Source organism: Hemitrygon akajei, chromosome 21 (genome assembly GCF_048418815.1).
Source record: "Hemitrygon akajei chromosome 21, sHemAka1.3, whole genome shotgun sequence".
In the NCBI taxonomy this organism is placed as follows: Eukaryota; Metazoa; Chordata; class Chondrichthyes; order Myliobatiformes; family Dasyatidae; genus Hemitrygon; species Hemitrygon akajei.
In genome coordinates, this window is record NC_133144.1 from 1663158 (window position 1) to 1678301 (window position 15144).

The 15144-nt window shown below is 41.3% G+C and overlaps 1 protein-coding gene across 4 annotated transcripts in view; it reads right to left on the minus strand.

The window, feature by feature from the left end:
* Nucleotides 1-15144, minus strand: part of LOC140714042 (leucine-rich repeat-containing protein 49) — a 168631-nt gene that overhangs the window by 117695 nt on the left and 35792 nt on the right. For 3 of the 4 annotated variants that reach the window (XM_073024713.1, XM_073024714.1, XM_073024715.1), the window contains 2 exons: nucleotides 4028-4094; nucleotides 2659-2802 (listed from right to left, as the gene is read on the minus strand). In XM_073024713.1, coding sequence (XP_072880814.1) covers nucleotides 2659-2802; nucleotides 4028-4094 — 211 coding nt within the window. Of the gene's footprint in view, nucleotides 1-2658; nucleotides 2803-4027; nucleotides 4095-14952; nucleotides 15096-15144 lie in introns of those variants that run through there. The other variant, XM_073024716.1, reaches the window with a different exon arrangement.

A 15144-nucleotide genomic window follows, 5' to 3' on the forward strand; every position in this document is an offset into this window, starting at 1 on the left:
GAGGTATTATCCTGAAATAAATAGTGCACCACCCAAAAGACTGAACCTGTAGAACTGTGAAGTTAGTTATGGGATGTTATTGTGAAAACATGTTTATTTGGAATATGGGTTTATGAAAGGGAAGTTGAATGTTTTCTACATACACAGCTTTATGTTGTATTAATCTAAAAGGTGAGGAAGTGTAAGGTACAGTCAGCCCTCCTTATCCGTGAGGGATTGGTTCCAGGACACCTTCCAAAAATCTCGGATGCTCAAGTCTCTTATTCAACCTGTCTCCTTACAGTGGACCTTAGGACCCAGTGGAACCCCGGACCTTATTTAACCTGTCTGGTGCGGTGGACATTAGGACCTGGCTGTAGAGCTCTGAATCCACAGTGTTTCTGTTCACGAAAATAATCACAATCACGATTGAAAATAAAGTGGAAATAATAAAGCGATCAGAAAGAGGTGAAACGCCATTGGTCATTGGAAAAGCTTTAGGCTACAGTTAGTCAATGATCTGAACAATTTTAAAGGATAAAGTGAGAAAGGCCCTGCCCCGATGAAAGCTACAATTATTACTAAGCAACGCAGTGGTTTAATTATTGGGTTTTGGCTTTTTGATCCTCCACATCAACCCGGCATGGATGGATAGTGTGCTCGGGAGTGATCTGTCACTGGATCTCCCGGCGCTGAAACATACGTTTCTTAAGTGTTTTATATGCATTGAAAGGTAAAATATATACTATATACTAAGACAAACATTTGACTAACTGACGCTAAATAATACCGGATGTACCTGTTCCAACTTACTAAGTAAGAGAGCTAACGTTTTTTTTCCGATCCCGATCCACGATAACTTACGCACATCCTCCCATATACTTTAAATCATCTCTAGATTACTTATAATACCTAATACAATGTAAATGCTATGTAAAATGGTTGTTATACTGCATTGTTTAGGGAATAATGACAAGAAAAAAAAGTCTGTACATGCTCGAACAACAAGTGCACTTCCGGGTTTTTGTGATTCGCGGTTGGTTGAATTCACGCAAGCGGAACTCGCGGTTAAGGAGGGCTGACTGTATAGATCTATTTCTTTTAGAGCAATGATGACCCCCAGGCACTATGCATTGATCTGTTGCCTATGCATGTGCATTGTTCTCTCTCTCTCACTGCAACGTGAAAACACCAGTTAAAGCCATCTCCCGCATCCGTGCTTTTATTTGATCAATATGTAGTTGTGCACAGACACAACAGTTTTCTTCAAATAGGCCTAGTTGAAGTCGCCAACTATAATTTGAAATGCATTGGAATGAGCTGTTGCTTGTTTATAGACAACATTGTGTAGTTTCAGGACTGCTTGCTTATAATTGGCCACTAGTGGTATGGAAGCTCTGGTCAAGATCACGGCTGAGAACTCCCAAGGCAAATAGAATGGTCTACATTTAATTTTTAGGTGTTCTAAGTCAAGAGAACAAAAAGTTGACATAACCTCAATGTCCATGCACCAAAAAGAATTGACTAAAAAGCATATGCTGCCTACTCTTTCCTTACCAGAATTCACGGTTCATCCATTCTGAAAGACATAAGATTTCTGGTCATATCACTGCATCTGGTGTATCCACATTTAACCACATCTCAATGCAAAAAACAATCGAGATGACTCATCTGCCTCTGCTACAGCAGCCGTGCCCTGAGAACGTCAAACTTATTTTCTAGTGACTGCATATTCGCCAATAAGATACTAAGAAGGGTGGCCTCACCCCTCTATGCTTCAGCCTGGTTTGAATGCTGCCTCCCCTGGTGTGTTTTCGGCCACGGCATTGTTAACTGCTCCATATTTAACGGTTGAACGTGAGATCTGAAGATCATTGATTTAATTTCGTGGTCCGTTAAGAGGCAATTTACATGCTACAAATTGCAGCAAAAGTAGTTGAAAAGGAGTATATTTAAACTGATACAACTTCCTGAAGCCTGCAGAGAGTTGCTAATGTACGTTAGTGCCATCTTGGGTTCAGCTGGCCAAAGTTTGAACTTCGAGATAAGTGACCAAAACTACATACAGTACTCCAAATTGGGCCTCACCAACGTCTTGTACAACTTCAAAGTAACATCCCAACTCCAGTTCTCAGTGCCCTGATTTATGAACCTCTCTTGACAATCATATTTACCTGTACTGTCTTGGTCTTGCTGCATACTGGCAAGACTTAAGACCGCTTCTGATGTGATAGTGGAAAGATAATATTAGAATACATTACAGACTCATTCTGACACGGACAGTCCCAAGCCTGGCTGCGAAAGGAGAAGGTTTGGGCATGGGACTAGCAACCCAATCCTGTAAAAAACAAAGACAGAGAAATGACAACAAAGCTCTGAAGACTTCATCCCTGGGAAAGGAGGGATGAAAGACTGGCCTAGGATAGAAGACTCTGATGAACAATGTCAGTGGCCTGTGGCTCATTTGGGGTGATGGGGCTGAACTAACTATTTCAGACTCATCAACAGGAGAGGGACTATGTTAAGCAGGGTATGAAAGATCAGAATGGTTATAATAATGGAAATATCAAATAAGAAAACATTGGGAAAACACAAAGCCTTTTTACAGTTAGAATGAATAAATTTAATGACAAACACTCCATGAACCAGTGCTTTGAGTAAGCCACATCTAAAACTCACAACAGTTTCGATGCGGTTGCGTCTGAGGTTGAGTTCTGTCAGTGAATCAAGGCCATTCATATTTTCGGCATGTACAATGAGGTTCCCTGCAAGATTCAGGACTCGAAGTTCACTCAGATGATTAATGTTTTCCATCTTAGAAATCTATTAAAATAGAAAATAAAAATAACAAAATAGCTTGAATACTAATTAAGATTCAAGAACTAGCATTTGGAAAATATCTAGGCTTTTGCAAAGAAAGGATTATGCTTTCCCAACACAGTATAATACAAAAAACATCATGGAAATAATTTGACCGTACAGAAATAGTCTGCACTTGAAGATGAACTATCTGCAGTCCTTTATTCAAACACATCATTTTCTATGTGATTATTATTCTAACTAGCTGGCAAACTCTGACTCTTAAAAATGAGACATATAAATTATTTTTATATTTTCCGAGTAAGTGCTATTTAATCATTTGGTAAGTCTTCCACATTTTGTAATGTTAGATGACTGTCCATAGCACTTGGCTGACTTTTTGCTGGAAACTTGAATCAGTGGATGCACAGGTTGAGTTTGGACCTATCACATGGATTGGTAACAAGCACAGAATATATCAAATCTCTGAGGAAAACAGGAAACAACAATTCAGCCAAATTTAATCTATCATTAATTTAATCTGAAATAAATTTAATCCAGCAAATTTGAAGGAATTAAAAGGAGCACAGGAAGCATTACCTATCGAGTTCAATAGTGAACAAGTGGAATGTCTGAATGTAATAGCACACTATTACAGTTTTATTGCAGATATTTTCTAAATGTCCTGTAACTACATCCATAATTGTGGTATTCAACATTTTCCTTTCGGATAAATTGTGTGTGATGTGCCTTGAGAAGTTAGTGGAGTTAAAGGTGCTGTACAAAATCAGGAATAGTTTAAGTCCAAAATCAGAAGGTGTAGCTGAAACCTGAAAGAGTATGAATTTGTAACCACATGCACCAATTTTAACATTAGTTTTTAAAAATATGAAAGGGAGAAATTGCTACACCTGATTCTGGATTCATAGTCTTTAATCGTTCACTTGGAAAACTACTGTTTTAAATAGAATGCAATATTACCGTGTTAACATAAGTTACAGGAGCACAATCCCCTCTCTAATGAAAAGGGAAAGTTGTAATAATAGTTTTAAACTTCCTTTCATTCATTACCCATTTTGGAATGCAGGAAAATAAATATAATTGGCTCATCAAAACTTAAAGAGATTAATGGGAAAATTCACAACAATCTCCATGACAAATGATTTGTTTTGTCAGAAAACAAATGATTAAGGCTGGCTGAATATTTGTGAATTATGACTGATTGTGTATTCTTTGCCAGTTGCCATACCTGGTTTGCATGTAAATCTAGCACATCCAGATCAGTCAGATTCTCAAGATTGGAAATATTTTTGATTCTGTGAAGAGATAAAAAACATGAAACATATACCTCTATTACATACATTTAGAGAAGCCCTTCCTATCCCATTTTTAATTTTTCCTTCATTAAAGCACCTAGCCACTAGCCACTCTTTAATCCGGCCCAAATTTAAATCTGCATTATGTAGCTGGAAGCTGGATATAGAGTTTCAACAAGATGTTAGAGAGAGTGGCAGATTATGTCGGAGCCCCAAGAGGATCTTTAACAGTTCAGGATGAAAGCAAAGCAATACAAACATTCCAGACCAAAATCGAACTGAAATACTCCCAGAATAAGGTGTAAGGTACATATCAGAGGGTGTGCTGGTCAAGGCAGACCAGACCCACAATATTCTTCCTCCCCATAAATATAACATCCAATTCAAGGTGCATGACTAACTTCATTCTGTCAAAATTGAGGAAATCTTTCTTTTTTTTCTCTTGCCATTATGCACAGAAGGATGAAAATTAACCAAACTGCCTTTACAAAATGTGTAGAACTGCTCTTTAATACAACCCGAGAGGAAAACAACACCACCATTCCAGTCATCAACTTCAAGAAAGTAGTATGAAGGAAGAATAAATAATGAGTAGCAGTCCTTTAATATCTAAGATCCGTGCATCTGTGACTGACAAACTGTCAATGTTTTAGGGCTCATTGTGGGCACTATTCAAGATGGGTATCAGACACTCATAATGATGTGATGTTCTGGAGTTCAACATTTAACAGCAATTGCTGAAAAGGCATGACTTTCAAAATTAATAAGTACTTTCAGTTAATCTATCACCATGAACCTCTGAGCAGCTAAATAACCAGGCTAGATGTTTTCAAACAATCTACTCGGATGTCAGGGGTAAATTTTTTTTACGCAGAGAGTGGTGAATGTGTGGAATGGGCTGCCAGTGACAGTGGTGGAGGTGGATATGACAGGGTCTTTTAAGAGACTCCTGGACAGGTACATGGAGCTCAGAAAAATAGGGGGCTATGGGCAACCCAAGGTAATTTCTAAGGTAAGGACATGTTGGTTTTCTTTGTTTTATGATTACTTTGGGGATTCCATTTTACTTAGTATATCAAATCCCAAAATAGTTGTGTTATAGTAACAGAGGTAGAATACAGCAGGTAATCAATACCTCAAAGATCAAAATCAAAGTACATACACGTCACCATATATAACCCCCAGATTTATCTTTTGTGGGCATTCACAGTAAAGACAACACAATAGAATCAATGAAAGACCACACCCAGAACGAACAAACAGCCAATGTTAAAAGACAACAAATTGTGCTAACACAAAAATAAATAAATAATAAGCAATAAATATTGAGAACATGAGGTGAAGTGTCCTTGAAAGTGAGTCCATAGGTTGTGGGAACAGTTCAGTGTTTGAGTAAATTAATTTATCACTTCTGGTTCAGGAGCATGATGGTTGAGGGTTAAAACTGTTCCTGAAACTGGTGGGTGAGCCCTTACGTTCCTGTATCTCCTTCCCAATGGTAGCAGCAAGAAGAATGTCCTTGATGATGGATGCTGCTTTCCTGTGACCGCTCCAAGTAGATGTGCTCAATGTGAGGAGGGCTTTACCCATGATGGATTAGGTTGTATCCATTACTTTTTGCAGGCTTTTCTGTACAAGGGCATTGGTGTTTCCATACCAGGCTGTGATGCAGCCAGTCAGTATACTCTCCACCACAAATCTATAGAAGGTTGTCAAAGTTTTACACGTCATGCTGAATCTTTGCCAACTTCTAAGAAAGCAGAGGAAAGCTTTCTTTATAATGGCATCAATGTGCTGGACCCAGGACAGATCCTCTGAAATGATAACACAGAGGAATTTAATTTTGCTGACCCACATCACCTCTGATTCCCACAATTGGCACATGGACCTCTGGATTCCTCCTCTTGAAGGCAATAATCAGCTCCTTGGACTTGATGCCATTGAGTGAGAGATTGTTGCTGTGGCACCACACAGCCAGATTTTCAATCTTCCTCTCATATGCTGATTGTCACCACCTTTGACGACACTTTAAAACTCGAACTTTCACTTGCGGTTCACAGCAATTCAATTGCAATAGTGTAAAATGCAAATAAAAAGCCAATTACAGTGTTTACAAGTTACAGTGTTGAAGTACACTGATGTTTTTTTTGCACTGCCTGGATTAATAGACATTCACCCAATGACACTGGACTGCAGACTCTTTCACAGTTATTAACTGGTAATATTAGCTGTAGAGATCAATTTAGTGGCTAACACAAAATAGCAGCTCCCAACACTACAAAATTCAGATTTTGTGAATCAGAAGTTTGATACGGCCTTCAATTGATTGGGAACATTCAGGTTGGAACCTGAATGTTCAATTTCAATTTATGGAAACAAATCTTATACAGGTACAAATAACTAAGTTTTAAACACATGATGCTAACACAACAAACTGAAAGAACAGAACTCATCATTTTTTTCCGTTCTAAACCACTTGTGCATAGTGCCAGCATGAAAGATTTAAGAAAGGTTTACTTTTGTCACATTTGTATCAGAACATACAGTGAAATACATTGTTTTATGTCAATGACGAACACTGTCTGAAATGAGCTGGGGGCAGCCCACAGGAGTCACCACACTTCTGGTGCCAACATAGCATGCTCACAACTTACTAACTGTGTATTAACACTTCAGTTATATAAATGACAAACATCATTATGCCGCCATATCACAAGTGCATCTCGCTTTAAGTGGGAATGAAGTTAGACTTGTATTCGGACTCCTTGTTTTTCTTCCAATTAGTGTTATGTTTTTGGAGTTACAAAACATAACAGTGGCGACAAGGAAGTTTTAAGTGAACACGAGACAGCTACCTGTTGAAGTGCAGTGAGATGTTAGAGTTTAAAACAAGGCACAAGAAAAAATGGTCAAGTAAAAAAAAACAGCGGAGCACGTGCTCCTTTGGAAGGGACAGATATATTGAGTACTCAAAAAGTGAGTACCGGGTGAAAGAAAAGAAAGACCAGCAGGTGGTCTTCCTAGATCTTACCAATGCTTTTGCGTCAGTGCCTCATGAGACTCTGTGGGCAGCTTTTAACTTTTTCCAGGTTCCAGAGGGCATCACAAAACTGGTCAAAGCGTACTTCTGGGATCTGCAGTTCTATGTCACAACACAAGATAACACCACCACATGGCAGCACCTTGAGATAGGAATAATGGCGGGCTGTACCATCTCTCCTCTGGCATTTATCATGGCAATGGAGCTCATTATCCAAGCATCACAATGGGTGGTCGGAGGGAAACTCTTGAAGAATGGGCTGCGTCTTCCTTCAATCAGGGCGTACATTGATGATGTGACCACAATAACAACAACAAAAGCATGCACCAATGCCTGCTGGATAAACTCTAGGGAAATATCAAATGGGCACGAATGGAGATCAAACCCAGTAAGTCTCGCAGTATCTCAATTGTCAAAGGCCGGCTCACCGACATAAGGTTTCGTATCAATGCTGAGCCAATACCAGCTGTCTGGAGAAGCCCATCAAAAGCCTCGGACTTGGTACAACTCAGACCTCAGAGTCACTGAGCAGGTGGAACAACTAAGGCAGGATACAATCAGTGGCTTCAAGCTGATCAACAACACGGCTCTCCCAGGGAGGTTGAAGCTTTGGTGCTTTCAGTTTGGACTGCTGCCCTGACTTATGTGGCCAATTACTATCTATGAGGTCACTATGTCTCATGCAAATCGGCAGGAGAGGCTGGTGAACTCACATGTGAGGAAGTGGCTTGGGCTATCGAGATGCCTTAGCAGCATAGGACTTTACGGGATCAGAGCCCTTTCTCTGCCTATTTCTAGCCTGGTGGAAAACACAGATGTGCCAAAGCAAGGCTGGAAATGATACTCAAAAAATCTCGGGACCCAATTGTAAGAGGCATTGCTCCTGCTCTAGCCACAAGGAATAAATGGACCCCAGCTGCAGCAGTACTGGAAGCAGAAGTTGCCCTCCCACACCGGGACATAGTGGGCTTTGTTCAACGGGGCAGAGGCGGCTTTGGCCTTGGAGTAATGAAACCTACCTGGCAAAAGGCTACTACAACTGAACACCAGCACCTGGTGGTGGAGGTGGTGCGCTGCCAAGAAGAAGCAGCCAAATGTGCCAAAGCAATATCCCAAGCCAGGCAAAGTTGCTGGATGAGGTGGGAGGGTGCTGAGAGGAGGAAAATCACATGGAGTGAGCTGTGGAGCATGGAGTCAAACAGATTGAGCTTTATCATCAGAGCTGGGAGAGGATCCAGCCTGTCCTCTGTGCGCAGTTCCGGCATCCCTCAAGCACATCTTGGTTAGTTGCAAGACCAGCCTAATACAAGGCAGATACACATGGTGACACAACCAAGTGCTGAGGTGTTTGGCAGCTGTAAGAGAGTAACCACCAACACCAGGCCTCTCAATGACCAGACAATAGTCCCACGACTACCATCTTTCATTCAGGAAGGAGAGAAACCGGGGGGGGGGGGGGGGGCTAACCCCTTGCCTCACGACTCATGCCCACTGAGTGCAGTGACTGGGAAATGCATGTTGATTTATGCCAGAAACTTACCTTCCCATCTGAAACTGCAACGACCAACCTGCAGCATGACTTGGTCCTTTGGTCCAACTCCTGTCTGTATCATTGAGCTGGCGGTCCCCTGGGAGGATGATGTGGATGACGATTACGAATGGAAAAGGTTGTGATATGCCAACCTTGCAGTTGAAGCAGAAGAGCGAGGCTGGAACGTAAAAGTGCGCCCAATTGAGGTGGGGTGCGGGGGTTTTGTAGCCAGTTCCATCGTAAGGCTGCTGAGGGAGGTAGGAGTCATAGGGCAGGCCCATAGGAAGGCAATCAAAGCACTTGCTAATGCCGCTGAAATGAGCAGTCACTGGCTGTGGCTGAAAAGAAGGGATGCCGTCTGGGCTGCCAAGTGACCATCTCGAGACTAACCATGTGACACACACCTAGGTCTGATCAGCCTGTGGTGGACCTGCCTCGGCTGAGGGTGTCTTGTGATAAAAGGCTGAAACATCCAGTGACGTCGAGGTACACAACTGAAGATGTGTCGTAATGGTAGTAACATCACCTAGTGGTCATCTTTAAGAACTACTTCCACTCAATTCAAGTGCAGTGCAGAAACTTTAGGGATTTTAACACCCAGTCCTATTGATTAAAAATAATAAATAAAGAAGATAGTTGGGCATGGTACATTAAGCAAATTCAGCAGTATTATGAAGCAAGTGAAATAGCCAAAGGGAAGTGAATGCAAATTTTGCAGAGTGCATTGGATTTGAAGGCAGACAGTTTGCTTAGAAGTCCAACTGCTCCAACAAAACCAACCAAAATGAGCTTTGCTGATATTATGAATGTAACACAGGAACATTTCGAAACAAAACCATTGCACTTGCAGAATGCTTCAGGTTTCATAAGCAGAATCAAAAGGAAAGGGAATCCATTTCTGCATACGTGACTGAATTGAAGAAGTTGTCTAAGCATTTTCAGTTCTGTAATGGGATTTAATGATGCACTGAGATATCATTTAGCTTGTGGAATCTTACAAGAAAACATTCAAAAATGGTTCCTAACTGAGGTACAGCAGTTGAAGTTGTGTATCAATGGAAACCACACAGAGAAATTTAATTGAATTGCAGTCAGGAATGAAAGTGAGCATTAACAAAATTGCAGCGTGTAGACGTTGGAATGCTTGGCTGAACAAATTGTGTTAATGTTGTGATAGCTGCTCAATAGCAGACCAATGCAGGTATAAAGGTGTAACTTGAAGAAAATGCACGAAGTAGGACACTTACAAAAAGCATATAGGGCAGGCAAAAAAATGGACTACACAGGGAAGAAATAAAGATGAAAAGTCAAAATGCACTCAAAAAGAGGACTAATCTACATGCTGTTGATGAAAAGTCTGATAATGACACAGGAATGTATAGTCTTGAGATTAAATGTGTGAAAACTAACATGAGACAAGCAATATGGGTTACACCAGAAGTAAACAGCAAATTAATTAAAATGGAATTAGACTCTGGCTCAGCATTGACTATGGAGCATATCTACATGAAACACTGTCATAGGAAAGCAGCAATTGTCATCAGGGACCCCCACTACCCACGACATGCTCTCTTCTCGCTGTTGCCATAGGAAGAAGGTACAGGAGCCTCAAGACTCACACCACCAGGTTCAGGAAAAGTTACGACACCTCAGCTATCAGGCTCTTGAACCAAATGGATAACTTCACAAGCCCCATCAATGAAATGTTCCCACAACCTATGGATTCACTTTCAAGGACACTTCATCTCATGCTCTTGATATTTATTGCTTATTTATTATTATTTCTTTCTTTAGTATTTGTAATTTGTTGTCTTCTGCACTCTGATTGAACACCTAAATTGGGGATTGGTTCTGTTATGGTTATTATTCAATAAATTTAATGAGTATGGCCACAAAAAATGAATCTCAGGGTTGTATATGGTGACATATATGTACTTTGATAATAAATTTACTTTGAATGTTGTTTCAGTCATTCCACAAAATGAGTTTGAATGGCATTTCAAAGATACTGAACTGAAGCCTGAAGATAATTAACTAAGAACTTACACTAGAGAAAAGATAACTCCTGTGGGAATGCCATCCGTAACATTAAAATACAACAACAAACAAGCCATATTTGGCTTGTATGTGGTAAAAACAGGAGGGTCTGTGGGACTGTGATTGGCTAAGACAACTACAACTCGATTGGAGATTCATCCACTGTTTACACGCCAGATCCCCTGCAAAGGAGTCAACTAAAGTGTTCAAGGATGGCATATCAAGGATAAAAAGTGTTAAGTAAAGATACCACATTCAAGATTTGCAAAGTCCATCCAGTTCCTCATAAAGTAGCCAGTGAGCTAGAGCACATGGAGTCTGAAGGAATTCTTTCCAAGGTTGAGTGGTGCCCATAGGCAACGATAGTTGGCCCAGTAGCCAAGAAGAATGAGTTGATTTTGTGTGCTGATTTTAAGGCCACTATCAACCTAGTACTGAAAGTAAATCAATACCCTCTGCCCACAGTAGAGGATATCTTTGCAAACCTTTCTGGAAGGAAACACATCAGCAAAGTGTCTTAACTGAGGCCGATCTACAGATGAAGATAGAAGTTTCCAAAGTGTTTCTCACCATAAACACTCACAAAGGGCTTTATCACTTTAATAGGCTTATTGTTGGAATAGCATCTGCACCTGCACTCTGACAGAAATATATGGATCAGGTGCTGCAAGACTGCCCATCCACTCAGTGTTATCTGGATGACATCATTGTTACTGGTAAGGATGACAAGGCCTCAAGACAGTGTTGAAAAGATTAGAAGATTATGGGCTAAGAGCACAAAGCAACAAGTGTAAATTCCTTAATGTCAGCAAGACCAAGGAGCTGATTATTGACTACAGGAGAAGAAAACCAGAGGTCCATGAACCAATCCTCATTAGAGGATCAGAGGTGGAGGGGGTTAGCAACTTTAAATTCCTCCAAGCTATCATTTCAGAGGATCTGTCCTGGGTCCAGCACATTAATGCCATTATGAAGAAGGCCAGCAAAGCCTCCATTTTCTTAGAAAAGTTTCACTTTTATGCTGGTGACAAAGTTAAAGTAATCAGTATTAATTAATTGATAAGGTGCCACATGAAGCTGCTTAACAAGATAAAATCCTATGGCATTACAGGAAAGATACTGGCATGGATAGTGGAATGGCTGACAGGCAGAAAGCAGCGAGTGGAAATAAAATAGCAAACACAAGGAAATCTGCAGATGCTGGAAATTCAAACAACACACACAAAATGCTGCCTGGCCTGCCGTGTTCCACCAGCATTTTGTGTGTGTTGTTTAGTGGAAATAAAAGGGGCTTTTTCTGGTTGGCTGCCGGTGACTCGTGGTGTTCCTCAGGGGTCAGTATTGGGACTGTTACTTTTCCCGTTGTTCGTCATTGATTTAGATAATGGAATTGATGGCTTTGTGGCAAAGTTTGTGGATGACACAAAGGTAGGTGAAGGGGTAGGTAGTGCTGAGGAAGCAATATGATTGCAGCAGGACTTAGACAAATTGGAAGAATGGGCAAAAAGTGGCAGATGGAATAGTGTTCGGAAACGTATGATAATGCATTTTGGCGAAAGGAACAATAGTGCAGACTATTATCTTAATGGGGAGAATTTCAAACATCAGAGGTACAAAGGGACTCGGGAGTCCTCCTGTAAGACTTCCAAGTTAATTTGCAGGTTGGTAAAGAAGGCAAATGCAATGTTGGTATTTATTTCAAGGGGAATAGAATATAAAAGCAAGGAGATCATGCTGAGCCTTTATAAGACACTAGTCAGGCCGCACTTGGAGTATTGTCAACAGTTTTGGGCCCTATTTCTCAGAAAGGGTGTGTTGTCATTGGAGAGAGTCCAGGGGAAGTTCACAAGGATGATTCCGTAATGAAAGGATTCCAGATCAGCACGGGGCTTGAATTAGCTCAGAAGCCCTCACACAGAGTGTTATTGCACTTCACCTTCAATAATCATCAAGCTACAAGAGATTACAAAATTCACAGAGGAAAGAATTAAAAGTTACTGGCACTATCTCTTTTCATGAAGTCAATAGCACCATTATCATCTGAGAATTACAGCATTAAATTATCACAAATTTTTAAAATGATTACTCTGAATACACATCAAATATAGCACTTACAGAATTCAAACTTCATAGGATTTAACACTCAGAATATATTGAATTATTCAATGCAAGATATCTTGTCTTAAAGTTCCATTTTGTGATATCTTACTGACCTCTTGTGGAGAGTATCAGAACAATCTGGAACTTTTAATAGATAATTTGGAACTTGAATAGTCCTCTGGGCCCACAATGTGCTGACCTTTGAACCTTTTCCAAGATCAAACTGTAGCCCTTCCCTCCCACATAGCCCTCCATTTTTCTTTCATTCATGCATTTACCCAAGAATTTCTTAAATGTCCCTAATGTGTCTGCTTCAAGTGTGTTCAAGATACTCTGTAAAACCTACCTCTGACATCACCCCTAAATTTCCCTCTACTCACCTTCAAAGGTAAGTGTCTTCTGGTATTAGCCATTGCTGCCTGAGGAAAAAGGCACTGGCAAAACACAAGAGATCCTTTAGATGCTGGAAATCCAGAGAAACGCACATACACAATGCTGGAGGAACTCAGCAGGTCAAGCAGCATCTATAGAGAGGACTGCTATAGAGAACTGGCAGAGATGCTCCAAATAAAATAGGGGGATAGTGTGCACCCAAAGAGAGCCATGGGTTGAGACTCCAGACCAGAAAGAAAGAGACAGGTGGGTGACCATGGGAAGGAAGCGCAGGGTAAGAGGTGCACACGGTCCGGGGGCATCAAGTCCAGACTTGGAACATTTTGAACATCTAGTGAAGCTCGTTGACAATCATTAAACTTTTGAGTTGGTAGGTAGGAGAAAGGAGCCCCACATGACCCTATCTAATCCTAAACCCTATGAAAAAGATATACTGTAGCGGTGTGCTACACACAGCACTGAAATAACGACATGCAGACGGTAAGTTGCAGTTGCGTAAAAAATTTATTCAAACGTCGCGGCCTCGCTTTTAAGCCTTCCCGTTTCCGCCCTCCCCGGGCGGGAATGCTACAGGGGGCTTTTCCCCTTGCTGGTGAAGAAGGCCTGGCGCCCTTTTTGGGGCCGGCCTCTCTGCCGGCATGCGCCATTTTGTGAGCCGGTTCGAGTGCACTGGAAAGTGGGTCACCACAATACTGCACTTGTGAAGCCACACCTTTAGTAATGTGTACAATTTTGGTCTCTATATTTTGTGAGGGATGTGAAGCACTGGAGGAAGTTTAGAGAAGGGTGAATAGACACATTCCAGGACCGCAGTGTAGGGACTGTGAAGAAAGATTGAAAAAATTAAATATTTTTAGCCTAAGCAGACATAGAAAGAGAGGAGACACACACGTTCAAAATCAATAAGGTGGATGCCAGCTGCTAATTCAAAATTAATCCATCATCAAGGACACGAACCATAGGTGGAGGCTGGGTTAGAGGGAGATTTCAAACTAACATCGGGAAGCATTTCTTTACATGGCACTAGTGTTTTTCAATACTAAGTGAACAGGAGCCAAGACCCTTGATCAGGACTGGAAACGAATGGGAAAGAAGCCAGGTGAGCAGAAAGGTGGGTGGGTGGAGGAAGGGGATGAAGTGAGAAGCTTGGAGATGATAAAAAAATATAAAGGGCAGAAGGAGGAGGAGTCTGATAAAAGAGGAGAGTGGACCTTGGAAGAAAGGGAAGGAGATGGGTACCATAGGGAAGAGATAGGCAGGTGAGGAGGAGGATGGAGAATGGAAAAAGGGGGGGGGGGGGTGCAATTTTACTGGAAATGAAATAAATCAAAGATCATCTCATTTTGGAGGCTACCCAGACAGAAGAGCATATAAACTTTCTTACAGTTCTGGCATCCTCTGTATGTGTGGGCTTCCTCCAGGTGCTCCAATATCCTCATGCATTCAAAAGATGTACCAGTTAGTAGGTAAATAGTCCTGTGATTAGGCTAGGGTTAAAGAGGTGAGTGCAGGGTGGCGTGGCTTGCTGGTCCAGAAGGGGCTATTCCACGCTGTACCTCTAAATAAATAAATATGAGATGGGGTATCTGGTAAGGCTCTGTAAACCTGTGCCAACCAACTGGCAGGAGTATTCAAGGACATTTTCAACCTCTCACTGCTATGGGCAGAAGTTCCCACTTGCTTCAAAAAGGCAACAATTATACCAGTGCCTAAGAAGAATAATGTGAGCTGCCTTAATGACTATCGCCCGGTAGCACATCTACAGTGATGAAATCCTTTGAGAGGTTGGTCATGACCAGACTGAACTCCTGCCTCAGCAAGAACCTGGATCCACTGCAATTTGCCTATTGCCACAATAGGTCAATGGCAGATGCAATCTCATTGGCTCTCCACGCAGCTTTAGACCACCTGGACAACACAAACACCTATGTCAGAATGCTGTTCATTGA